The sequence below is a fragment of the Rhinolophus sinicus genome, chromosome 16 (genome assembly GCF_057876585.1).
Source record: "Rhinolophus sinicus isolate RSI-liver-muscle chromosome 16, RSI-T2T, whole genome shotgun sequence".
Taxonomy (NCBI): domain Eukaryota; kingdom Metazoa; phylum Chordata; class Mammalia; order Chiroptera; family Rhinolophidae; genus Rhinolophus; species Rhinolophus sinicus.
This window is the reverse complement of record NC_142516.1, coordinates 16,165,565-16,191,724: the sequence shown is the minus strand read 5'-3', so window position 1 is coordinate 16,191,724 and position 26,160 is coordinate 16,165,565. Positions and strand designations below refer to the sequence as shown.

The 26,160-nt window shown below is 44.9% G+C and overlaps 1 protein-coding gene across 1 annotated transcript in view; it reads left to right on the top strand.

The window, feature by feature from the left end:
* Window positions 1-22,485, top strand: part of PAPPA (pappalysin 1) — a 235,406-nt gene extending 212,921 nt beyond the window's left edge. Inside the window, exons 21-22 of the mRNA XM_019731188.3 lie at window positions 3,459-3,557; window positions 16,443-22,485. Of these exons, the coding sequence (XP_019586747.3) occupies window positions 3,459-3,557; window positions 16,443-16,550 (207 nt within the window). The 3' untranslated portion in view covers window positions 16,551-22,485. The remainder of the gene's footprint in view (window positions 1-3,458; window positions 3,558-16,442) is intronic.
* Window positions 22,486-26,160: the final 3,675 nt, after the last annotated feature.

The window sequence follows — 26,160 nt, the reverse complement described above, 5'->3', positions numbered from 1 at the left end:
CCCAGGAGTCAGCCAGGAATGACAAAACCAAGGCCAGGGCCATGTAGCCGTTGCTTCCTCCCATCTCTCTGGATCAGTCCAGCATTTCAAGAAAAGAAAGCTTGGGTTACTTGGGCACTCATTCTGCTGAGTCGGCGGTCTGGGCAACCAGTGTGACAGCGGAATTCGATCCCTGCTTTGACTCAGCACTGGGGCCTAAGAGACCCTCACCTGTCAGGCTCTGGGCCCTGCCAGCGATGCTTATCACCTTTGCTCTTGCAGGTGCCTCCTTGTCCTCCTAGCTTAGAGCTAATAACTTGTCTCTTGTCTGGGGCTGCAAAGTATGTTTAGAAGATTATACAAATGCTGGGCCCACAGAGGAGCCATTCACCTGGAATGTGTAGAGGTAGCCGAGACTGAGAAAGGGTTTTGGGAGCCCTGCGCCACCAGCCGTCTACCCCAAGCTATATCCAGAGTGGTCATTCACTCACTCAGACATCAAAGCTTCACTGAGTGCCTCTTCTGTGCCCGACACTATTCTAGGTTCTGACAATGACATGATCTTAGTCCAGTGGAAACAGTAACTATGCTCTCTCTGAGTCATCTGTGGTATCTTCTTGCCCCCCATCCATCCATGAATCCGTTTGTGCATCCACCGGTTTCCTAAATAAACACTGAAGGAATATCTATTTGATAAAGTTTTGCTCAAATGGCCAGACGTTTTGCTAGGAAATCTAGACTATAAAATATGGATGACGCATGTTCCTGTCCATAAGGAACTCATAGTACAGTACAGGAAATAGACAACTCTGTCTATATGCTATGTAGACATGCTATGTATGCTATAACCAAAATATGCTGTAACAAAACAAGTCAGGAAGTTGTAGAAGCACTGAACATCTTGGGGGTTTTAGGGAAGGCATGTTAGAGGGGCAGCGTTTGAGCTAGGTCTTGAAGGATGAATTGCTTACCTGAACACATTATTAGTAAAAGTAGCAGCATGAGAAATACCGAAGACAGGGAGAAAGCTCTAAGTAACAGGTCTTTTCACATGCTATTCCCTTTCTCTAGACATTCTTCCTTCTCCACCCCTATGTAATTAATTCCCACTCATCTTATGATCTCAGATGAAACGTCCTTTCCTTGGGGACACCTTCACAAAGCTCCCTGATTAAGTTCAATCCTTCTACTCTTTACTCAAACCGCCTCATGCACCTTTCTTCCATAGCTCTTGTTAGAGGTGAAATTGGCCAATTAGATGTGTGATTATTTGATTAAAGTCTCTCTCCTCACTGAACTGTAAGGTCTACAGGAACAGGAGCTCTATCTATATTGACTCACTATTATGCCCTTTTCTTTAGCACACGTGTAGTGGGCATTCAATAAATAGGGTTGACTAGAAGACGGATGGACAGATAGATAGGTAGATGCATGGATAGATCGATGAATGGATGGATGGATGTGGCTGCACGAAATGGCACATAGAGGAAAGTAGCTAACGATGAGACAAGATTTTTTCATGGGACAAATTTTTAAAAAGTTCACTTATTTATTTTCTTCCTCTTCTTCCTGAGCTACTCCTTTAGCAGGCCAGTTCCTTTCATTCTAAGGAAGGGACATTTGGTTTCCTTCGTTAGTCTGCTTACATATATGAGAAAAACCATAAAGAACAGAGTCCACAAGCAGATCTCCTAAGGCACAGAGAAAAGCAAAGAGCTTATCCTTTATTTGTTATCTGTGCTTCTCTGCTCTAATATAACTGTAGTCATGTGTCTGTTACGGCAGTCACAATTGTGCTCACAGCCGTGTACATGTACACACACACACACACACACACACACACACCTGAGCCTATTCTTGGCTATCTTGCTACGATATTTTTTTAGACACTATAGGGCAGTGATGAAATCGAATCTGCCATCATGAGTGGGGGTAACAAAGACTGCATGAACTTGGAACACAGATGCAGAAGGCCGGGATGCCATATAGGATGGACGGGGACTCCTTGTGAGGTTGGGACTGGGATGGAGAAGTCAGGATGGGAAAGAGAGACCACTGGGTCTCAGGGATTGTGTCCAGATTCAGTGATCTCAGCAAAGTGATGACGTCTTCTTTCCCATCAATGAGTCACTGAGCATTAAAGACCCCAACCCGAACTTTAATCAGAGGGCTTTCACTTTTATCTGCTTTCTATGTATTAAAGCATTACACAATATTGCCTTTGACGAGAGAAAGGGTATGTCCACTGCTTTGAGAAATCAGTGGACTAACCCTGCCTCTTTTTTTCATTACTGGGAGTCCTGAGACTCAGAGAACATAAGCTGCCTAGTCAACACCACCAAGTAACCACCCAGCTGGCTGCGATTTGGAAGACTAGAACAGATTGTCTAAAGCCCTGACAACTGCCTTTTCACTACGCCCGTACAGTTGCATTCCATTTCAACAACATCTCTAAGAGCCAAAGTTGTGCCTACTGTCAAACTACGTGCTTGGGAGACCACGTGAACTGGAGGTGGTCCTAACCTTTGAGCAGCTCTCAGTCTTGCACCAGCTACAGGAACAGCAACAGACCATAGAAGACAGTGTGCTGAGTGCTCCGGTGGGAAGATACAAGTGCTAGGGCGTTGCAGGGACTCCTGACTGTCCCCTAAGATGGCTCTGGGTTCCAATAAGTAATGACTTAACCCCATCATCTTTGGAGCATCACAGAGTCGGAGGGACACAGGAAAAAAGAAAGAAACCAATATGTGCTAGAGAGAGCCTAGAATGGTAAAGAAAACAATATGGAACCAAGTTAGATTTATAGATTTATATCACTCCTCTGCCTCTGCTCGGTGTGATCCTGGCTGGGTCCCTTTCTTTCTCTGAGCCACAAACTTTTCATCTATAAAGTGAGAAGAGCAATGCCTGCCCTCACATGTTGTTCAGAGAATAAAGGAAGAAAACAAAGATGTAAAGCATGTGAGATCAAGTATATCTGTACTCCTGTGTGACAGGAGAGAGAGCCCATAATCATACACAGACAAATGCCTGAATTCTTCAACGTTTGATCTTTACAATTCTTGGGCAGTTTACACTCAGGTGGCTAATATATTTGCATATATTTTATTATGAATTATGTTTTTAATTACTTGCTATCAGGAAGAATGGGGGAAAGGGGCTCAAATTTTCTTACCATTTCTTCAAGTTAAATGAGCCCCCAACTTTAAGAAGACGTAAGTGGTCTGCCCCCTGGTTTTGCACTCCCCAGCATCCAGGAGTGTCTCTCCCAGGGTGACCATACTTTAGTTGGGAAACGCTTGGCTAGAGATGACTTGAGAAATGCTAGAAGTGGGAATTTGTTCAAGGGGGTGCTGGGATTTGAAGCCAGAAGCTAAATCATTAGCTGAGAGACAGCTAAATGATGACAGAGGCCATCCCCCACTCACTGTGGGATGCTAACAGGGCACCTTTCCTTCCTGCCTCTGTCCCCCATCTAGCCCTTCATGGGAGACAATTACTGTGACGCCATCAACAACAGAGCCTTCTGCAACTACGACGGTGGGGACTGCTGCGCGTCCACGGTGAAGACCAAAAAGGTAGGCAGTGTCCCCCCTTCCCCAGCAGGCCCCTCCTACAGGCCTCTCTGGTTTCCTGGGCCAAGATCCACCCTCCATGTTGGACAACTCACTGTCCTGGTTGTGTCAGCGCTCGCCTCCAAGCTGTATTGTGTTGTGTGTATTGTATTGTACGGTATGGTACGGTACGGTATTATATTTTTAATTATTTTAGTCAGTAGTTGAGCTAATATCACATGCTCGTCCCTGAGCAAGGTGTGGAGGTTCATGGATAACTTTTGCAGATGTGGTCCCTTAGCAACACAGCTTAGAGTCGAATACAGAAGCAGACAAATAAAAGTGCAACACATACTTTTAGAAGCGAAGGACGGAGTCCGGTGGCGCTCGGTCATGGGGTGGGAGGAGGCGCGGCGGAGGGATCGACAGTCAAGGCTGAAACTTGAGGGACAGGGGGAGGCGTGGGGAGGGGGCCAGGAGACGAGTGTCAGGGGCAGAACGTTTGCTGGTGTTAAAGTCCTAGAGAGCATGCATTTCTAAGCGGTGGGGCTACAGTCGAGGGGAAGAGAGAAGATGGCGCATTCCCAACAAGGTCAGTCATTGCCTTTGAGCATTTTAACATCTCTTTTGTTGTTCACCCCTGTAGAATTGAGGGGGTGGTCTTGGTGGTGATTTTCTTCCTTTGTGTATTAGGAGGCAACAGGAGTGATTTAGGTGTGCATACGTATTGTGAACCCGAAACATCCACTGAAATTCACCTCAACGTCCACCTGCCTCCTGTCCAGGGCTGGGACCAGAGTTTGGGCCCCCGCCAAGAACTAGGAGAGAGGTGGTCAACCTGGGCAACCTGAGTTGAGAAGTATTCTTGTGATGAATGAGTGAATAGGCAGCTATTTCCCTTTTTATACTCATCTACAATCCGAGCTGAAAGATTTCAAATATCATTGGATCTACTTTCTCATGGTAAAGAAGGGGAACTGTGTTCCTGAGACCAGAAAGGCAAAGACTCATAGTCAGTTTTAGTGGAAGAGCCCTCTGTGATTCTTTGGTCTAAACCTTTCATTTCATTGATGGGGACCCAGAGGCCCAGAAAGGAGGAATGGTTTGTCCAAGGTAGCAGCGTGAGTGACAAAAACAGAGCAAGGCGCCCGGCCTCCCAGCCACGTCCCTTTATATCGCAACATCCTTACGAGAATCAGTTCTTTCAAGAAAGATGATCTGACGCTAAAATGCAGCATGGATAGAGCCAGACCCACGGGACACCCTCAAATCGGAGGACTGTTACTGTATCTTTTGGTCGATGAATAAGGGTGATGGGGTTCGCTTGTATCAGTTGGTCCTGTATAGGCAACACTTTTCAGTATGGCTACCCCCTCCTTTCTTTTTTATTTTGTATGTTTTTGGCTAAAACACTGAAAGTATACACTTTCTGTTGAACTACAGGAGAATAAAATTTATTTTCTATGAACTTTTTTTTTTATTGGGGTGACAGTTGTTAGTAAAATTACATAGATTTCAGGTGTACAATTCTGTATTACATCATCTATAAATCACATTGTGTGTTCATCACCCAGAGTCAGTTCTCCTTCCATCACCATATATTTGACCCCATTTACCCTCATCTCCCACCCCCCGCCCCCTTTAACCTCTGGTAACCACTAAACTATTGTCTGTGTCTATGAGTTTCTGTTTCTCATTTGTTTGTCTTGTTTCTATGAACAAATTTATTATTTTTCCCAATTATGAAACAATATGTATTCCACTTTTGGGAAAATCCAGAAAGTAGAAGATAACAAAATAATTCACTGATCATCTTACAACCCAAAGATAAACAGCTACTTTCCTTTGGTCGTTTTTATTCTGTGTAAAAGTATGTGGGTGTTTGTGTCTACGTATATATCTGCATCTCCAATTTGGATTCTTGATTTGTTCTGTTTTGTTTACTAAGCCCAGGACAGCTTGCACGTAAGAATTACCTGATCTTAGATTAAGCTTCTCAGCTGCATATTTTTCTGTATTATTATTTATTTACCATATGGTTGTGATGTACGATTTACCTGCGACTTTTATTTTTAACTTTTGGGCTATTTCAGTTTCTCACAATGATAAGTAATAATTCTAGTGAATATCTTTACTCAAAAAATGTTTTTGTAACTCTGCTCATTCCTTTACAATTGAATCTTAGAATCGAAATAGCTAGGATGAAAGGTGTGAACATTTGTAAGGCTCTTGGTACCTGTCTCCAAATGAGTACAGAGCACAGTAGTGTCTATTTCACTCCACTGGAGTCAGCCCTTTTTGAAAGTGAATAGACAATGAAATTTGTGTCTTAAATAGAAGTTTGTGTACAAACTTATGACACGTGATTCATCTGACACCAACATCTGGTGAAAGAGCAGCTCAAATTAAAAGAATTGTAAAAAAAAAAAAATAAAAATAAATAAAAAAAAAAATTAAAAGAATTGTACTACCACTGAGTACAACTCACATACTAAAACATACAAAATAAAACTAAACTTATTTTTTAATGGGAAACTTCCTGAAACGGATTGCTATTTCTAGAGAGTGTTTGGTAAGGACATGAAGTCATGAGATTGAGGTTCCGGTGCAGATTTGAATTTATCATAGTCACGTGAATGCGCGCCCGTGAGCGCACACACAGACCCAAATGGCCATTTGACTTTGTTTCTATACTGGGCTCAGTTGCAGCAATTTCAGGCTGCAGGGCCCTGAAATGAGTGTTTCCTCTTCTCTAAGGGACCCAGAGTCAGTTCTTTGCTAGCTCTGAATATGCTTCCTAGTCCTCTTTCCCCTCTTTTCTACCCACGTTATAAATTGTGGCTTTTTGTGTTAAAAGGATTGTCTTCTTCCACCTTAAATTGTTCTTCCGGCCAGCCAAGGCTGCAGAATGCAGATGGCCAAGCTTCCTTCATGCACGAGATGAATGTTCATTGGGCATGCCTAGGAAACCCAGCACTGGCCCAGGCTGTGTGTGCACGGCAGGCGTGGTGCCTGCCCTGGTAAAGCTCATGGCTTATTAAGGGAAGCAGACATTCAGCAGTGAGGTATCCAACTATGTATGTAATTCCCTTCATGGGAGGGTCAATGCAGAAGAGCTGCCAGATCTTACATGTTCCCCGAGGAAGTGACATTCATATGGAGCCGTGTTTTCCTGGTGAAGGTGGATGGTGGTTGGGGCAGACTGGAGAGAGCTGTTAGAACCATGTGTGACGTATGGATTAGAGCTGAACGGCCTCTTTATGGTGCAGATGGCTTGGCCGTAGTAATTAGCTGCTAAGAAGTGTTTGGGGCTTTCTTCAGATTCGAGATTCCTGGAAGTCTGACTTCTGGAGAAGAAAGGAATCTCAAATTCAAATCATTCTTCCTACAATTTAAATTTTGCAGTCTAACTTCTACAGAAACTTCAATGTCTTGAAACTTTTCTCCTTTCTCTTGCACACACCCAACTGCTCCGTGGGTTAGACTGGTTTATAAAGGCGGTAGGTAGAGACAGGGCTATAAAATACGCCTGCGTGAGCTGCTGTTTGTCAGATACTTGTTCTCCATGACTTCCTTTAATCCTCATCTCAGCCCCGACAGGTTGCTATGACCCCGTTGCACAGGTGAACGGACTGTGGCTCAGAGTACTCATGGGGGTTGCAAATGCCGAGGCCCGAAGTGGAACCCAGTTCTGTCTGACTCACAAGTCCAGTTCTTTCTCCTGCACGGGGCTGAGTCTCAGAAGAGAAAAGCAGGTGGGGGTAGGACCTTGTCCTCAGAGTACCTGGGCATGACCTTCCCAGTTCTGGCTGGAGACATTTCACTGTGAACCCAGACTGCCAGGGAACCTTGGCTGTGGGACCCCTCCCCTTGGCAAAGGTGAAAGCAGCTTTCCCCAGCAGCAAAGACGGGGTGGGCAGTAACTGAGGCTCCCAGCCTTGCCAACCACCGCTGAAGTCCCAGACAGGTGTTTTCCCTGAGCAGAAAAATGTCTTGTGTCCAGTTTCCACAGCAGGCGGCCTCGGAGCAGAAGAGGGTCCAGATTCCTTCCTCTCACCCCTCAGCCCTCACCTGCCGGTCCTTCCTGTACTCTTGACCCCGGACACAGATCATGGGAGGTTCTCTAGCCATAAGCACCCAACCTGGCACTCAGAAACTCACAGACAGGGCAGACCTGCCCCACGTACCTTCTCCATTAGAGTAATTCCATGACTTGAGCACACTCTACGTATGTACTTGGCTATGGGCTGTAATGTCTGTGTAGAATATCTCACCTGGACTGCAGAACCTCCCACCAAGGTAGACAGCTGAGGCTCAGAGAGGTGGAATCATTTGTTCGAGATGACAGAGCTGTGGAGGTGACAGAGCTGTGTGTAGGATTGAGCGTTTTCTAACTCCAAACAAAGAATAGTGGCTACGATGTATCAAGAGCTTCCCATTTGCCAAGTGCAATGCTAACTGCTTTTACATGTGCCATTTCATTTCAGCAGCACAGTAGCCCTGTTGGCAGGTGTTTTATTCTCATTTTATGTTAGGTTTTTTTGTTTTTTGTTTTTTAAAGGAGGGCATAGCTCGTGGGTATCGAACCAGCAACCTTGGTGTTATATAGCACTGCACTCTAACCAACTGAGCTAACCGGCCACCCCTATTCTCAGTTTATAGATGATGCAGCTGAGGCTTACAAGGTCACTGGCTAGGAAGTGGTAGAGATGAGATGCAAACCCAGTGAGTCTAACCCACATAACACCTGCCTCTAACCCCTATTCTGAACATCTTGTTGCAGTGAGGTTTCATTTTCCCCTTCCCCTGGCAGGTGGGCTTCTTGTTTCATAGTCCTCCTGGACAGGAGTCGTGGGCATGACCTCGGGGTCTGGGGTTACACTCTCAGCATCTTCTCCCAGACTTCGTTCTTGCCAACTCTCCACTTAAACCTTTTCCCAGTCCCCAGGGCTGGGGCCTCCCCGGTCACTTGGCCCAGAATGATGTCTGCCTGATTCCTCCATCCTTCCTCCCCTTGTTTGTCTCTACAGACACCAGCTGTTTCCCACATCTGCCTTGTGGGGTGACCTGGACTCGGCTGACAGACAAGAGCAAGACAGTGCAGGAAACTCTGTCTGACAGGGGTGACCAGTTTCCCGCCCAGACACCTGTCTGCAGTACAAGGCAGACAGGAAGGGGCAGGGCTCAGCTTCTCAGCAGTAATATTTTTCTATTGGAGCCTTGAGGAGTCTTGAATACAGAGCAGATTTCCAGAATGGTTGCTGTAACACATTCCCCTCCTAACAAGAAGAAGAAGTATTCCTTTCTAATTGGAATAATTCTAAGTAAGCATGCGTTGGGGGTGTAACAGAGAGAGGAGAAACCACCTGAACACATTGAACATGCCAAAACTTTCTAAAGTGTGGTGGCCTGGAACAATAATTATGGTCGTGTTTCAGGCAGCGGCTAAGAGGCTGATTCTGGAAGATGTCTGGGGAGTGAGTGGAGGTGTAGTGCCAGCTCCCTGACTTAGCTCTGTGACCTTGGGCAGGTCGAGTTCACCTTAGGTTTTTATCTCTTGATATTTGGATTAGATTCGGGTCTCGGGACTCTCCACATGGCTTCCGGCATGAGGTGGTCATCGAGCGAGAATTGAAGGCCAGTCATAGCTGGGAGCAGGAGAGAGTAAGAGGTCGTCAACCCTAGAAACATGTCTTAGCACAGGATGGCACGCCCAACTGATGACACTGAGCGTAGGCTTGGGGTATTTACTTGCGAAGTCTAAGTGAAAACATACTTTCTTAGGAAAGGATGTTAAAACTAAATGTAGCCCATTGGTCGAAGGCTAGTAATTCTATAGGATATAGGAAGAGAATCAAAATCGTTAGATGGAAAGTAGCCTTCTTAGCTGAGTGGCCATGATAAAGGTTTGGATGCTGAGGGCCAGAGTCAGGGATGTACGTCAGTGACTCTTACATCTTGACTTAGCAACAAGAACAGTCCTTTTAAATGTATCACATGGTGTCAGACCTCTGTGCCAAGCCCTAGAGTGTCTCCCTCATTTTACTCAGAGTAAAACCAGTTCTCCCAATGGCCTATCAGGCTTGACATGCTCTTTCTACCCCCATTATCTCTCTGACCTCACCCCCCCACTACTGAGGCCCCCCTTCACTTAACTCCAGTCCTCTGGACTCCCTGACGTCCCTTGCGCAGGCCAGGAATTCTTCCACCTCACAGCCTGTGTCACTGGCTGTTCTTTTAGATGAGAGCATTCTTTCCCATCCATCCTCATCCCTCACCTCCTCCAGGTCTTCACCCAAGTGTCATGTTCTCAATGATCCCCACCCTGACCGCACACCTTACTGCCCTCCTGGCACTCCCACGCCCATTTACCTTGGCTTCCACTTTTTGTTCCTTCCACAACACTTATCGCTTGGGCACGTACTAGAAAATGTATTGATTACTTATGAGCTGGCAATCCTTACCCCTCTTGCTGCTAGAATGACAATTTCATGAGGGCAGAACATGCATCTATTCCAGGTTCTGAGGCTGCGTAATAAACACTGTGCTTGGCCACGTGCAAGACGGACCTGGTTGTAGCCATGCTGAGGTCATGTCTTGTGGACTCGTGGTCAGGCAGTGAGAGTCTAGGAAGTGCTAATGGAAACACAGCAAGTTAGCAGAGTTGAGGAAAGCAACACCAGACGGGAGATGTGAAAGGTACAGTAGGTCTTACCCAGGTGACAGGAGTGGGACGATGACCCGACGTAAGCATAAGCGAGGAAAGAGTTTTTCTGGCTGAGGGCACAGTCTGTGCAAAGACCCAGACATAAAGGAGAGTGTTAAGGGAGTTTTATAATTCCCTGAGTGTGGCTAGAGCACCGTGAAAGGATGGGAAGGGGGAAGAGATGAGCCTAGCGGCATGTGCAAGGCTTTTATAAGCCAAACCAGGACATTTGAATGTTATCCACAGAGCAATGGGGGTATCCAATGATTATAAGCACTGAACCAGCCGAGACAATCCTAGAAGGCTTCCTGGAAGAGGTGATAGATGTGCTTAACTTGGAAGATTAGTAAGAGATAACAGGCAAATGGCAAAACAGATTAGACGAATTCCTCCTTGTCGCAAAGCACTGGCCTCTGGAGTGTTATGAGATCCTCGTTTGGGGTGTAGCTTTGACTTTTCATGTGGATGAATTCAACACTCATTTTAGCTTGTTCCTGAGAAGGAATCAGACTCGCCCATCCCCCAAAGTTATCACCAACATAACTATTGTCAGCATCATCACCACCATTCTCACCACATTGGCAACACTACTGCCAACACCAAGGTCACCATCACTGTCACCGCCACCATCCTCATTAAATGAGCACATATTATAAGCCATGCACTGGTGCTGAGCGCTTTACTTAAACTGTATACTTTATCCAAAATACTTCTCTGTGACAGGACTGGTACTGCCTCCGGTTTTACAGATAGAGAAACTGAAACTCCCAAAAGGGGTGTAACTGGTTGGATAGCAAGCACTGAGTCAGTAAGAGGGCAAGAAGTCAAACCCATCTCCTTCTAGGCTGCTGCTTTTCTCCATTTTACTGACATCCCCCACCCCCCATTTTATCTCCCACTTGTGCACATTCCAACAAGCCTCTGCATTCACTGACTGATCCCTGCCCTCTGCCAGGCACCAATCCCCCCTCCCCGCCAGGAGCTTCCAGGGGGTCCTCGTACTCAGCATCACACCTTGTTGCTTGGGCTCATTATATTTTTCCATCAACCCTCTGAGTACCCTGAGACTCAGCATGGCAAAATGGTATTGCCCCAGGTCCCACAGTGGGAGGGAGCAGTCAAGGCTTTCAGACCTTCCAGGGCATACTCTCTGCTTGTGACCTCCCTGTTGATTCTGGGTCAGAATCCAGCCTCTGTCTGTCTCCCAGCCTCAAATGAGACCTGCAGCCAGAGCCTTGTGGGGCTTTGGCCTGGCCTGCATTTCTGAGCCGCTCACACATGCAGATGGAGGTGTCAGCTTGGGCAGCTCACCCAGAGGAAGAAAGGCCTGGAGCTGAGCAACCTCTCCAGCCCAGAGGGGAAAAGGAGATAATCCTGGCCTGTGGTCATTGACCTGGGCTTGCTGACAGAATCCCAGAGTGGGTGGCCAAGCCATGTGTGGGACAGACTAGCCACACGGTGCTGGGGATCCCACATGTAAACTGGCCACCACACCACGCGTTTGTGCCGTGGGTGGTAGGTTTTCTTGGGAGGCCATCTGTGGGAGAAGGTGGGAAGCTGCTCGGGGGAGTCAGGGAATCTGGGAGTCCTGCTAAGAGAAGACTTTCTCAGGATGTGGCTCTTCTCTTCAGGCCTTAGTTTCTTTCTCTATGAAAAGGGGATCCTGACTCCCGCTCTGCCCGCCTTTTGGGGGACAATGTGGAGGAATGGTTACAAACAGGAAGCAGATGCCAGGGCACCTGCCAGCCCAATGACTCACCTCTCTGCATCTTAGTTTCCTCTGAGATGTAAAACCAGGATAGGAAGAATAGCGGCTTTATTGGGATTGTTGGGAACAGTAAGACAATGCACGTTGAGTTCACAGGCCCCGAGTTTTAATAAGGGACAAAAGGCTGTTGGCTAGTAGACCAATCAGCAGTGAGCCCGGCCAGGCTGTGAAGAAGGTACCTGCCCCTTACTCCTACTTGCTGAAAACTCTGTGTTTGGAGTGGGCTTTAGAATTCTGCATCATCTACGCACATGCTGGTAGAGAGGCTCAGGGCAAGTTTGTTTTGTTGCAACATTCTGAAGCCTCTATTTTCTCATCTGCAAGATGGGTAGCTAATGATAGCCTCACAAGGTTGTACAGAGTCAACAAGCTAGCACGTGGAAACCATCTGACACGTGGCAGGCCCTCAGGAAATGCTGTGCACATGTGTGTATGCATGTGTGTGTGTGTAAAGTAGTGTTCCCTGCTGTGAGCCTACATGAACAGGCTTCCCCAGTCTCTTCCAGGTCAGACCTAGGAACATCTGGGAGGGTGGATGGAGCTAAGCCATCGCCACCCTTCTCTTCCCAGTTGTAGGCCCTTGATCAGCAGGAAGCTTGTGGCAAGAGGAGACCCCAGGACAGGCTCTGAACAGGCAGTTCTCAAAGAGGCGAGAGGAGGGGCCAGGGAGGGAACAAGTGCTGTGCATCGCTCTGCACTGGACACAGTGGGAGCTGGTGTGGAGACAGCATTATTTCATTGACTCCTTCCCAGAACCCGGTGAGGCCTTTATAACGACCCTCCTCTTACAGATGGGGACATGAGGTCCACCAGGTGCCAAGGACTTGCCAAAAGTCATGCAGTACCAGTGTGGAGCCCACCCTGAACCCAGGCTGGTCTGCTCCTAAATGCCTTGCGAGGGCTCAGGAAACGCAGCTGCATTTTCAAGCAAGTGGTGGAGAGAAGGAGGTTCCAGATCTGCCTCCTGAGCTCAAACCTCCCAGACTTTGCTGTATTCTGATTGGGGTTCCTTACTTCAGGTTCCAGACACCTTTCTCTGGGAAACGCTGAAATGGCCTGGGCTGACCTGGAGGAAGGCAGATTGTTAGTCTGCCTGCCGAACCAGAGTGGCCAGACCAGCCTGGGAAATTAACTGGAGGCAGGGCTCCGGAAGCTGATGATTTGGGAGAAGCTGATGGAATGGGGGAATGGCAGAAGGGGGAACATGCGAGGCAGGGTTTGTAGAGAATGTGCATTTCTAGGTCCTTCCTGGCGAGACTGAGAAGGATTTTCAGACAGATGGAAAGGTAGAGACCGTTAACATCAAATCTGAATGTCGAGCTAGGGAGACCGAAGCGCAGAGAAGTGAAGGAACTTGTACAAAGCCACCCAGCAAGGGAGTGAAAGAGCAGGGGCTCCCTGACTGTATTCTGCCTGTATATTCATATATTCGTGTGTCCCTCCATTCATGGGTCCACTGAATGCCTGTTCTGTGGTTTAAGGGCTCAGTTCCACAGCAGACATGCTGCCCAGACTGGCCTGGCATCCCCACATGGAAGTGAGTCAGTACGAGGAGGGCACCAGAGTAGGATGCTGAGCCATGGGATGAAGGTGAGAGTGTTATTGGTCAGACCAATGAGGGAGCAGGTTGTGCTGGAGACAAGAGCAGAAGAATGAAGAGGGGCTAGTCAGGAAAAAGCGGCAGGATGGAGGAAACTCAATGGCTAAAGACTTAAAAGTAGGAAAGCGCCCGGAGTATTTGAGGAACCAGGAAATCAATAAGTAAGCCACTGAGGGGGACGAAGGGAGCCAGCTGAGGTCTAAGAAGCATGTGGAGATGAGAGCCTGCAAAGCTTTGAACGTGTGGAAGGACTCTGGGTCTTAGGTGAAGAGATAGAATCTGTTGAATTTTTGCTGTGTGAGGTGCGACAAGAAGCAGGAGGGAGAAATCAGATGTGAAACTGTCCCTCATGGGTCACAGAGCCCAATGGGAAAGAGTTACCGAGGGAATTGTGCAGGAGGCATTAGATGTAACTGGATCGTTCTAAAGTTAGAATGTGGGCAAGGACAGTGGAAGGGGACAGATAAAGGAATAGGTGAGTTCAGGACAAAGAGGCTGCCCAAGTCTGGGAGGTGGGAGAGAGGGGACACAGGCAGGAAAGGTGTCACAGATGGTGAAATATGAGCTGGTAGGGAATTGGAGTCCGCACACGTGTATTTAGTATTAAGCACCTCCTGAGTGTTAGGCCATGTGCTAGGGCTTTTGCATATTTCTTTTGTTTGATCCTTAAGACCATATAAAATACAGTGTATATATATTTTTTAATCACTCTTTTAAAGATGTAGAAACTCTGGGTGATGGCAGTGAAGGGATTTTCCCAAAATTGTTCAGCAAGTATGAGGCAAGCAAGGACGCCAACCCCGGCCTTTTGTCTCCCAGGATGGTACTCTTCCCACGCAGCCTCAGTTGTTACATTTGGACTTGGCTCTGCCCTCAGTGTCTCCACTTGGACTGGAGGGTTTTCTCTCTGTCTTTTGTGATTCTAACATTTTGTGCTTCTCTTGGAGGTGGAGAGGTTACGAAAGAATATTTTAGGGAAGGCACAGCCTCTACAAAGATAGGGAGTCTGGGAAGAAAACGTTCTAAACTGGGAACAGCAAGGAGTTGGAAGCAGAAAGGCAGGCACTGCCTGGAAAAGGACGCTGTGAGAATGCTTAGCCAGCATCAAGCACCTATGTATTTAAATTGAAACGAGAAACAGAGACGCTAGCCATGAGTGCAAGGGAAGAGTTATAGAGCAGGAGAAACAAAGAGGCACTCATTCATTCTGTGTCTGGGCCTTGGAAAACAAGAACAAACAAGACCAACATATACATGGTTGAGCTGAGCGCATGCCAAGCATTGTGTGCTCAGTGTTTTTGGTCACTTAGTTCACTGATCCCTCGTCACAACCTCAGGGAGGTGTATGCATTCACTATTCTCATTTAATGAGTGAGGTAACTAAGGCTCAGAGAAATTGTCACATGCTCCAGGTCACACCTCCGTTAGATGACAGAGCTGCTGGGGCTGATATTTCCATCTTCTTGTTCATTGCTACATTTTAAATTGTTGCAAAACTGCAGCAGGGAGAGCGAGGTTGGGAGGGAGGGCAAAGAGGCAGAGAGGAAAAGAGGTAGATATAGAGAACCAGCAAAGAGGCAGGGAGAAAAAGAGGTAGATATAGAGAACAAGCCCACAGGCTACAGACAAAGATGCTGTCTGAGGCTGTGTGAGCATTTGGCCACTTTGCCCCGGCAGGAGGTGAATGAGGTCATTAAATCCATGTGCGCAGATGGGGGACCCTCTGGGGAAAGTTATATGCAAATGTCATGATGCAAGGAAATGAAATCTGCTTGCGTGAGCCCAGCCTGGGCTCACGCAGGGAAAGACAGGTCAACCCCTGCATGGGGAAGACATTTGCTCTGCTAGGCTCTTTTCTGGAAAGAAAAGCCTGCCCAAGGTCACAGAGCACGTGGAGGGACGGAGTGGGAGCTGAAACGGAGGCCTCTCACTTTCCCTTGTTGTTTTTTTTTTTTTTAATTTAAAAAAGATTTTAATTTTTATTTCTCATTTCCCCCAGCTTTTGTAATATATGCAGATGACACATTGTATGCCTCTCGCTTTTTCTTATGCTCAAATCTGCTCCCTAGTTCCTTCAACCAACTTTTATGCAAAAATCTCTGGGACATGTTCCCTACCAGGAGAACGTCAGGCCCCTTAGAAGGTGTCTCGGCTTGCTGAGACATGCTTTTGTTGTTTTCATCATTGCTTCCCCAAACCAAAATTCCATTGTGTGCAGATAGTTACGTTTTCTTAAAAGACACATCCTTACTTTACTTGATCACTACAACAGTCCTGTAAGTTCACTATTCCGTTGTGCAATGCTATCAACCGACTCTGGGATGGTACATTAAGATTTTTCACCCATGATCTCATTCAGCCCATAGAGTTCACAGCGCAAGGGGTGGGGGGGTCTTCTCATAGTTCTACAGCTAGGAGCCCGAGGCTCAGAGAAAGGTAACTTGTCCGACTTGAAATACCATATTTGTCACTTATCATTATGGGCAAATTGTCTGCCCCTTTCTGAGCCTCAGTTTCCCCATCTGTAAAAGGGTGATTATTTTAGTACCTATCTTAGGTACTAAACTCTTACAGAGTTGTCAAAGGGCTCAGAAAAGTGTTTAACACATTGCCTGACCCATGAGAAATGCCACCAGAAAGGGAAGATGCGATAATGATGACGGTGGTGACGTTGATGAAAGTTATCACAGGGCAAGGAAGAGGCACGGCCATGAATCGACCTTGACTCTGCTGTACCCCTGATCCAATGACTGTCCCCATCCTGCAATGCCTCTCTGAAAGTTCCTGCTTCTGACACAACCCCCTGATTCACCTCTTCTCTCTTTGTCTTTGCAGGTCACCCCCTTCCCAATGTCTTGTGACCTACAAGGAGACTGTGCTTGTCGGGACCCCCAGGCCCAAGAACATAGCCGGAAAGACCTCCGGGGATACAGCCATGGCTAAGGAAGGACAGGCAGTGGTCAAAGAATTCCCAACGCCAGGACCCGCATCCCTTTGGTATTGATTTCACAGTCAGCTGCTCGACGGAATGGCCTCTCCACACCAGGGATCCTTAGCACCCAACCGGTCTGCCTTTAATTTCACCCAGGAAGGACTCACAATGGGGAACGCATGAACCAAGTCTCGCCATGTTGAATGGAATGGAATCCCATCCCAAAGTCTTAGATGGATTATACATACAGTGTGCAGCCCCAGAGCCTCCTAAAATTCTAACCATTTGTCACATGGCCACAGCAAGAAACATGTCCTGTACCTAGGAGTGTGCACATCTGTGGTTAGTACACATGCATGCACACACACCCATACAAACATCTGTGTGAGGGCAGTTTTGGAGACTGAGCAGAACTAGACTGGAACAAAGTCAATCTTTCCTTTCCCAAGCTCCTAGCTAACACTGTCCTTGGGAAAAAGAGAGTTGTAGAAACCGCTAAGACCAAGTGTTGAGATGCCAAGATAGCTCCCAGCCTGAGGCTTGGAATATGTAGGGCACACACAGTGGTGTGGTCCTTTGGGATTAGAAGTGAAACGGTCTCTGATCACCTCCCTTCTAGGGAAATAGGACCCAGGAAGAGGTAAAGAATCCAAGGTATACAAAGCCCCCCAATTTTTCCGCTGCCATGGGGGATTTACCCCAACTCCAGGGTTTGAGGCCAAGCTGGAAATGGCTTATAATTGCAATGTCAAGGTATTATAACAGCCCCCTGCTTGAGGCTTGAGGCCATAAAATCCTTCCCGAACCTACCCATTCCCCACATCTTGCCTTGGGACCACATTTGCTGCTACTTTCCCTGCTGCTCTATCCTATACATTGAGTACCCCAAGATGGTAGGTCTGGGTTAGGAAAGACCCCACACAACCAAACAGTCTGCCTTAAAAGCAACCCGCATTGTCCCATAGCTCCTCACTTTCTAGCACTTCTGCAAAAGAAACACCCTCAGTGGCCCACCTGGTGAGAAGGTAAGTCCCCCGTGGTTGGGCTTCTCATTCTGGAAGGGAGACACGGGACTTAAGATGCTGGAGCCTTCACTGAGAGTCTGGAATGTCTAACTAAGCCAGTGTTAGATTTTATAATCAAGTGGAACAGTGTTAAAGTTCTGTGATGTTGGAGCCACCCAGAGACTGTTAGAATTGGAGGAAGTCTTGAGTTATTACCATTAAACAGGCCTCCCTGCCTCTCCAGGCTGCAGCAGGCATTGGTCCTGAGGACCTCACAGTGGCTACACTTCTGAAACAGAGAATTATCTCGGATGTGGTCAATCTAGACTGTTTCAGAGGCCATCGGAGGGAAGCCCCAGATTTCACAGCCTCAGTCCCCAACAACCCAACATGGTCACCATGTTTTCCATAGTCTTCCATCCTCCAGTACTCCCATCCACACCTGGGCTTGGGTCACCCTTCCCTCTGCTATGTTCAGCCTCCGAAAGTTTCAGAGTAAATTAGTCAAACACACGTGGAAGCCTCCACCTCTCTGGGGTCCTCTTTGCCTCTTTTAAGCCAGTTACCTGGCCAGTCCTTTTCATTAATGTGGGAAGAGATTAATACAGAATGAGGTGGAGAGAATGGTTACGTTTGACATCATTTCTGAGGCCTGGAAGTGAGAAAGAGGGGATGGGAAGGTCTAAACTAGGTGTATCGCACAAAAATTGCAGTAAATCAAATCGTTTCAAGCCTAGAGAAGACAACCAATGAAAACAAAGTCTGGCATAGGAATGGGCAAAGCCAGGCACGTCGGCTGACCCTCCTCGTTCCTGCATCTGAGGCAGGCATTGTTAATCGTTTATCGCCCTTTTTCCTACGGGGACCAAAAATAACTTCAGAAAGCTTCTTACTATATCATTCCCAACAGCAATTACCAGCTGATCAAAAACACTTGAGGAGACACTTACTGGCCATCTGTGGTCTGTTACATTAAAATATATATCAAGGTGCTTTTTGCACAGGTGCCCACAAATGAGGATGCAGGGCTTAGGCAGCTTTGTGTGGCTGGTACTGTATTACAAACTCTGAGATTGAATGCCGGAGTGGAGAGGCTGCCACCATTGTTAAGGCCAGGTTCAAATCCTGTATGTGTCCTCCTTACAAACTCATATCGTTTATATTCAGTTCCTTTTTTTCTGTAATTAGCAGGGCTGATTGTTAGCAAAGTAATAATACTAATACTAGAAGAATTGATCCCATTGTGTTCCCCTCTCTAGTATCTTAGAACTCTTGCCAACTCTTAAAGCCCTTCTCTTGCCCTGGCTGAGTTATCATCCTGTGTGGTGTTAGTTAGAAGATAGGAACTAAGAAAGCTTCATTTATTACACCAATCAGTGCAAAAAGCCTTGGAGACCCAAAGACAGCGTTACAAATGGCGGGTTGCAGGAGCCACAGAAGAACCTCACCAGCCTCCCTGAAAGTGACCCTCGTCCTCTTCCTTCACTCTCACCCTTGTCTATCCCCACACTCTCCAGCTGAGCAAAGTTTCCGGGAGGCTGACTTCTATCTTCAGATTCACAGATTAAGTTGAGCCCTTCTAAGTCAAGATCCACCCACAGTTTCCCTACCATCATTCCATTCTGTTACTCACATGCATGTTTGCCAAGGCTACTAGGCAAGGGAGGCTACTTGATTGATAGCCAGCCTCGTGCCCACATGGAAGGTGAATTTAATAGGTCCTGGCCAGACCTTAATGGAGGAGGGTCTGCTCTAGTTGTGCCACTCACGAATACCCAGTTTCAATGTCCTGCTGGGAATAAATTCATTGTCTCACCCCTTCGGTCATCTCCTGTTGAGGACAGTGGACTACTCACAAGAAGGCACTCTGAAGCACTAGTATGTCAGCAGCTGAGGGGACCTGGAGCATGTGGGTGTTCTGGGAATGAAGAAGTATTAGCACGTTAGCAGCAAGAAAGAAAAGATGGTGTAGACCAGGGGTGTCCAAACTTCTTTCAACGTTTTTCACCAAAGGCCATATTCGGTAAAATACACAAACAGCCGGGCCACTCACTTCAGGTGAAGTACATATTGCCTCACCTGGTTTATTTAAGTAAACTAAATATATTTTTGGAATTTGCTGCGGGCCAATTAACAATGGATCACGGGCTGCAGTTGGCCCGCGGGCCGCAGTTTGGACACCCCTGGTATAGATAGTCCTCTCAGCCCTCTCTTGGGAAGCCTTTTCAAGCCACAACCCTAACTGCCTGCCCAGAGGACTTGCATGACCCCTTGCCCCCAGATTCTGTGCCAATCACCTCTTACGGGAAGACAGTCCTTGGGAAGGCCATTTTGGTGGCTGCATTGGGTGTTACGGAAAGGAGAGATCAGTGGTCACAAGTAGCAGGGCTCTGAAGATGGAGCTGCTACTCCTGGTTTCAGCATGTTGAGTCACTGCCTAGACAGTTCTCTTGGTCTTGTTCCCACCTTGGCCAATGCTTAAATGCTATTTGCTGAAAATAATTCTTTGAGACAGATTTCAACTACCTCTCTTCCAGGTTTGACTTAACTTGGTTGTAACTGTCAATTTGTTATAGGTCTTACCTGTGTTGGAAGGAAGGAAGGAAGGAAGGACGGACGGAAGGAAGGAAGGAAGGAAGGAAGGAAGGAAGGAAGGAAGGGGAAAAGAAAGGAATGAGGGAAGAAAGAAAGGAAACTATACATTCAAGTTAACAGTTTTGAGGTTTTATGTTTTGGTTTTTTTGGTGTGTGTTTTTTTTTTTTTTTTTTCTGGAACTACTTCAAGTGGGAAAATAAAAAGAAATTGATGGGGTCAAAACTGTACAGATAGAAATTAATAGGAGAGGGGATGAAAAGGAAATAAAAATGCATGATTAAAAATAAGAATTAAAGAAACGATTTTTGTGCTTCCTAAAGGAAATTGTTTCTTCTGCAGATGGAGTAGGTAGACACCAGCGTACAGGAGACACAGTGGGATATTATACCGCTGTTATTTTACGTGCATTGTGGTAGGTCCAGGAAATAAGGCATCTACCCCCTTGATGTGTAATTGTTGTTGGGGGAGCGGTTTGTCTGGTGGCAATCAGTGAGAGCAGGGAGTGGGAGGGGTTGAAATTGGTTTCACCAAATATTTAGGGCAGATTGTGTTGTGCTTTTCACATGATAAAACGTTTGCATTGATCCGTAGAGCACTGGGCTTTATAAAGACTGCACTTAGAACCACGCTGCACAGTCCACTTTCCTAAAAAGCTGCTACATGACCAGACAGGTAATTCCCATGGTTTTTGAGAAACAAAATAAACCAAGCCAACAGCCAACGGAAGAACTAAATAGTAAATGAATAAAGAGCCTAGTCTTTTTTCATTTACTCCAGTTTTGCCAAATTCCTACCAATTGTGTGATCTTTGAAAGAAATGTTTAACAGCCAAGAGAGGAATTATGTCCCTAGAATAAGAACCTACGATTCCTGACTCCAGACAGCAGTTTGCTCAGTGATCTTGAATAAGTCATCAGATTGCCTCTCCATTTGCCTCAGTTTCTCCAGCTGTAAAGTGGAGATAATACTACTTACCTACCTCACAGTGGGAGGCCAGGGGATTGTGAGGCCCTGAGGTTTTAAATAGGCTGTGGCCATCTGTGAGAGCCGAGGCTGGACACAGAGTCCGTGGGTTACTTTTCAAGAATGCCCAGGCCCATTGGCCTTTTAACAAAGACGGAGTGCTCGTTGGATGTTTCAAGGAACAAAGCTGGAGCTCCTGCGTTATGATCCATGTTAAGAGAGAGGCTTGCATTTAGGGGTATTTCATTCTTAGGTAAATTGGACTTTTCCTCCCTTATTCTGGCCTTCACCAGTTCTATAATTTGATTTAAAGCCAATTACTTCCTACAGTGTAAAAGTTAGTTTACTATTGTCTGTTCAATACTTCCAGGCCATTTCCAACTTTATAGAGGAAGAGAGTCCTTGAATTCTCTTCTTCTCAGACTTAAAATCTCACATTGTGTGTTTCATTAAGAGAAGATTTGGCTTTCTGAGTACAAATAACTTGGGGCTTCTTAAACTATACACCAGCAGTCAGTGAGAGGATTTTGAACAATTATTGAGTTGCTTTCTTGGGTCTCTATAATCAATAACCTGTCCGCAGATATCTATCTATATAAAGATATTATATATAAATATAAATTTACATATATATGCACATGTATATATAGTTGTACATATATGTGTGTGTATATATACTTAAATGTAATATTTACAAAATAAAACTGTGATCTCGTCTAGAGAAAATGTATTCATATTACAAACTGCTCTTCCATATTTATGTATCATATTATACTTTTTTATTATTGTTATAATTATTATGGGTATTTCTAATTATTATGATGTTGAAATCTGTTTGGCACCTTCTGGAAACTACCAAAAATGACTCTTCATTGAAGTGCTTAAAATCTGTTCTCATGAGAATTCTACTGGCCTACCATGAAAAAGGAAAAAAAAAATCTAAACACCAAAAATAAAACACAATTCCAATCCTTTTTCTGTACCTCACGCGCATAAATTTGCTGCTCCTATTTTGGGTTTTATTTTTTTTTCCTGTTTATGTGTTTTTATGGATCTAAGTTAAGTCTTTCAGCAATATATAAAAAATGTAAATAGTAAACTTTATTTATTAAGAATGTCATCTTTTTTAATTTATATTTACACAATTGTTCATCTAATTTATTTTTTCTATACGGTTTTAAATACTCAGACATATTTTGCGGTTCATGATATTTTTATCCTGTTCTCATGGATTTGTTATTCCATACTGTTTTCTCTGGTCTCAATTACAGGTTGGATCTCACAAAAAAAACTAATGTCAAAGACAGAAATATTTTGCCACTGTTGATTACTATACCTTAAAGTTCTATATTATGAAAATATATAATAGCTTGTATGCTTCAATATGTAGTGGTGTGGTTTTTGTCTGTTGTGGAAATCTAGTGGACGCGCATATATACACATTAATGGAAAAGAACCCCAGGGCCTAAATTTAGAAGCTCAGTGAGGTCAAATCCAATATATACGCAATCTTCTGCCTAAATAATTCCAGGAAAGCATCTACATTTTGCAAATGCAAACACTGAAAAACATTCTTACATGCTATAAGACAGTTAGTTTTCAGGGCATGAAAACGAATATCACCACCAGCTATCTCTAGTCTCTAGTCTTTTGGATGCTATCGTCGACAATATATTTCCAACATACTCATTATTTTCATTTTTTCCCTTCATAATTGAATACTCAGTAATCCAAGTCATCAAATGAACCTGCAACTGAGAATGAAGTTTTGCTGTTTTTGATCTGCTTACTGGATCTCATTTTTTAAATCTTATCACTAAGTGAGTAGCTATGTGATTGTTGGAAACCTATTTAACTGCCTTAAGAATTAGTTTCCCCATCTGTAAAATGGAAATATTAAAAGTACCCACGTCACGAGGTTGTTGCTAGAACAAGACAAATATGCAAAGTGACTTGAACTGCGACAGATACTAACTCTTGTTATGATTATTATTAGATGGGCTGCTTATGACAATATTAATAATATACTAATTGTCTAATATCTGCTTGTTTTGTTTTTTTTAATTAGTCTCAGGGGCACAAAACAACACAGTGATTAGACATTTATATACATCACACAGTGATCATCGTGATAAGGCCAGTACCCATTTGCCATCGTACATCATTGTTACAGTATTATTGACTATATTCCCTATGCTATACTTCATAACCCCAGGACTATTTTTTGAAATTGCAGTTGGCATTTAATATTATTTTAAGTTAGCTTCAGGTGTGCAGTGCAGTGGTTAGACATATCTGCTTATTTTTTATAAGAATAAAATCAAGGTGCACTACAGTGTTCAGTCGCCCAGGCACTGCCATGGAGTCAAGTTATTAGCACTGTGCACTGAGCTGGTAGCTAGCATACCACCACAGGACAGGCCAAAATATGGGCTACTCGAAATGTTGGATTCTGCACAAAGGGGCAGTTTGGCACTATCAGTGTGACTTCCATCGAAGGGCAGGGGTAAGGAAGTCAAGACTACCCATAGCAGAGTTTTCGGACTCTTTACAAACACAGCCCCATTTTGTTTTATTATTTTATTTGGGAGGGCACCAAGTAATAAAATAAAATGAAGGTCATTGCTAAATTCTGCCAGATAACTGGTTATTTCCACAGTAAGATAAATGATTAAAGAGAAGATTTTATTCAGTTCCACTGAATTCACTATGAAGACTAAAACAAAATGTAAAGAAAAGCTTCATGAAAAGAGGCAAATATTTCCCAAATAGAAAAAATTAAGAGAGAAAGTCTTAATATGACTTTTTGTACTCCTTGATTTTATCTGCAGAGAAAGTCATGGGGCAAAGAGACTTCTCTTGGAAGATAAGAGATATTAGGTCTAGTGTCTTTTAAACACACACACACACACACACACACACACACACACACACAATAGTAGTGGAAAAATTCACTGGACTTAATCTGCTTAATCTGTTAAATGGGAAAATTACTTGTTTCTCACTTTAAAACAGGCAGAAACATTCAAGGTTTAGAGTTTGTCTAACCAAGGAAAATGGTTTTAAAGTTTGTTTTAGTAAAATAAAAGGAGTGGCTTCCTATCATGCTATGCTGGCATTGGTAAGTGTATCCAGTTCTTAACCTTTAGTGTCAGCAATAAGCACCTAGGACAAAAGCACAGCCTCTTTAGCCGTCAGTCCTGGAGAAGTCTTGCTTCCTTGGGCCAATGTTTTAAACTCTCTACAGGAAGGAGGCTTGGGGTGGAAAATAGCAGTGCTGTATAAACGCCTGAGTTAGGAATCAGGAGAACCAGAGACAAGTGACATCTGCCCCTTGTGACTTGGGGTAAGCCACTTACCTCTTTTAAGATAGGAGGAGTCAGCAATGAGAAAAAGGCAGGTGATACATTCAAGTAAATGGAACCAGCAGATGCAGCATCTTAAGTAAGAAAAAAACATGGCACTCTCCAGAAACTGAATAAAAGGCCAATACACTTAGAAAACATAAAGAGAGGGTAACAGTGGACCAGTGAGAGGGTGGAGAGGTTATCATGAACCATATTGAGGATTTCAGGCGTTGTCTTAACAGCAATGGGGAGCTGTTGAATGCTTTTTTCAGAACGAGCCTTACGTGATCAGATTTTTGGTTGAGAAAGATCCCTTAGATGTCAGTGTGAAGGAGAACACTGAAGAAGACAGGAGAAGATGTAGGGAGTTCGAGGATGTGGTGTAGTCCAGGAAAGAAACGATGGCTAGTTGGACAAAAGTGATAACAGTGGGTGAGCAGAGGATTTTTCTTTTTCCATCTATTAAATGGTGAGACTGGACAAAATGATCTTTAGTGTGTAAAATTCTGTGATTCTAGAAACTCATTGTACACCACTGCTAGTGACTGATTTTAGGTTTTTAAAAATTAATAGACCTTATTTTTAGAGAAGTTTTGGGTTTACAGAAAAAGTAAGCAGAAAGTAGTGTCCTTATTTTTGTTTCATTTTAATTAATAAAATATGGGGATGGGGAAATCTAGCTATTTGTTAAGATTGGTTACTGGGAAAATAGAAAACCATGTGATAATGTGTGTAGGTTTAGAAATGCAAGTAAGAGTCCTGCTGACCCCTCTCTAGGTTTGTCATGATGAGAGAGGAAGGCTTTGGGGAAGGGGTCAGAGTGGGGTCGGATGGGATCTGGTAGCCTAGCTATTTCTGTGCTGTGTTACCCTGGGCAGTTCTCTACTTGTCTGAATTTCAGTAGCCTCATCTAGAGAAAGGGATTTATAATTTCTGTCCTAAATGGGCCAAATTCATTGTTATTTAAATACCCCAGGGATGGCAATTATTTCAACTTAATCTCAACATAGATTGGTTGGTAGTAATAGCAGTGCTTGGTCACAGAAGGTTTTTATAATGCATCCAGGCTCCAGGGAAAAGGGTAGTGTGACTTTGGAAAGTCCTCTCTCTGAACTCATTTCCTCCCCCATAGCTGCCTATCATGGAAATGGAAAGGACGGTGGCAGTACACATGTTCCAGGTGCTTTTTCATGTTTATTATAATTTCTTTAATTGTCAAGTGATAAATTGAAGGCTGTGTTGGGAAGGAGAGTCTCCAGGGCTACACATCATGTCAGCCACAGAACCCCACTTCTGCTTCCCTGAACGGTACTTTTTTCCTTGACTAAGATGCCTCTTGTCCACCTTGATTAGAGATATAATCATTTGTATTATCCTGATCCCCTTGAACAAGTTACCAGTTTGTACCATGACTGGTACTAAGGGAGTGTTTTGGCCAAAAGTTGCCTTTCCAGACTTTCCAGGCTTGGTTCTTGGAATGGCACAAACCCAGGCTCCATTCACTTGCCTGTCTACCTCATCTTCTACTGAGCAGTTAGGGTGTGAAAGACAACCCTTATAATCTAAACAACATTCTTATGGTTAGCTATTCTGTGATGGATAGGCTGGATAGTGTGGGATATAAAGATAGAGTTTACCTGACGTAAGGGGAGGGGGTGCGTAAACCATCCAGTTCACCTGTAGGGCTGCTGGTTTTGAGAGCATCTTTTAT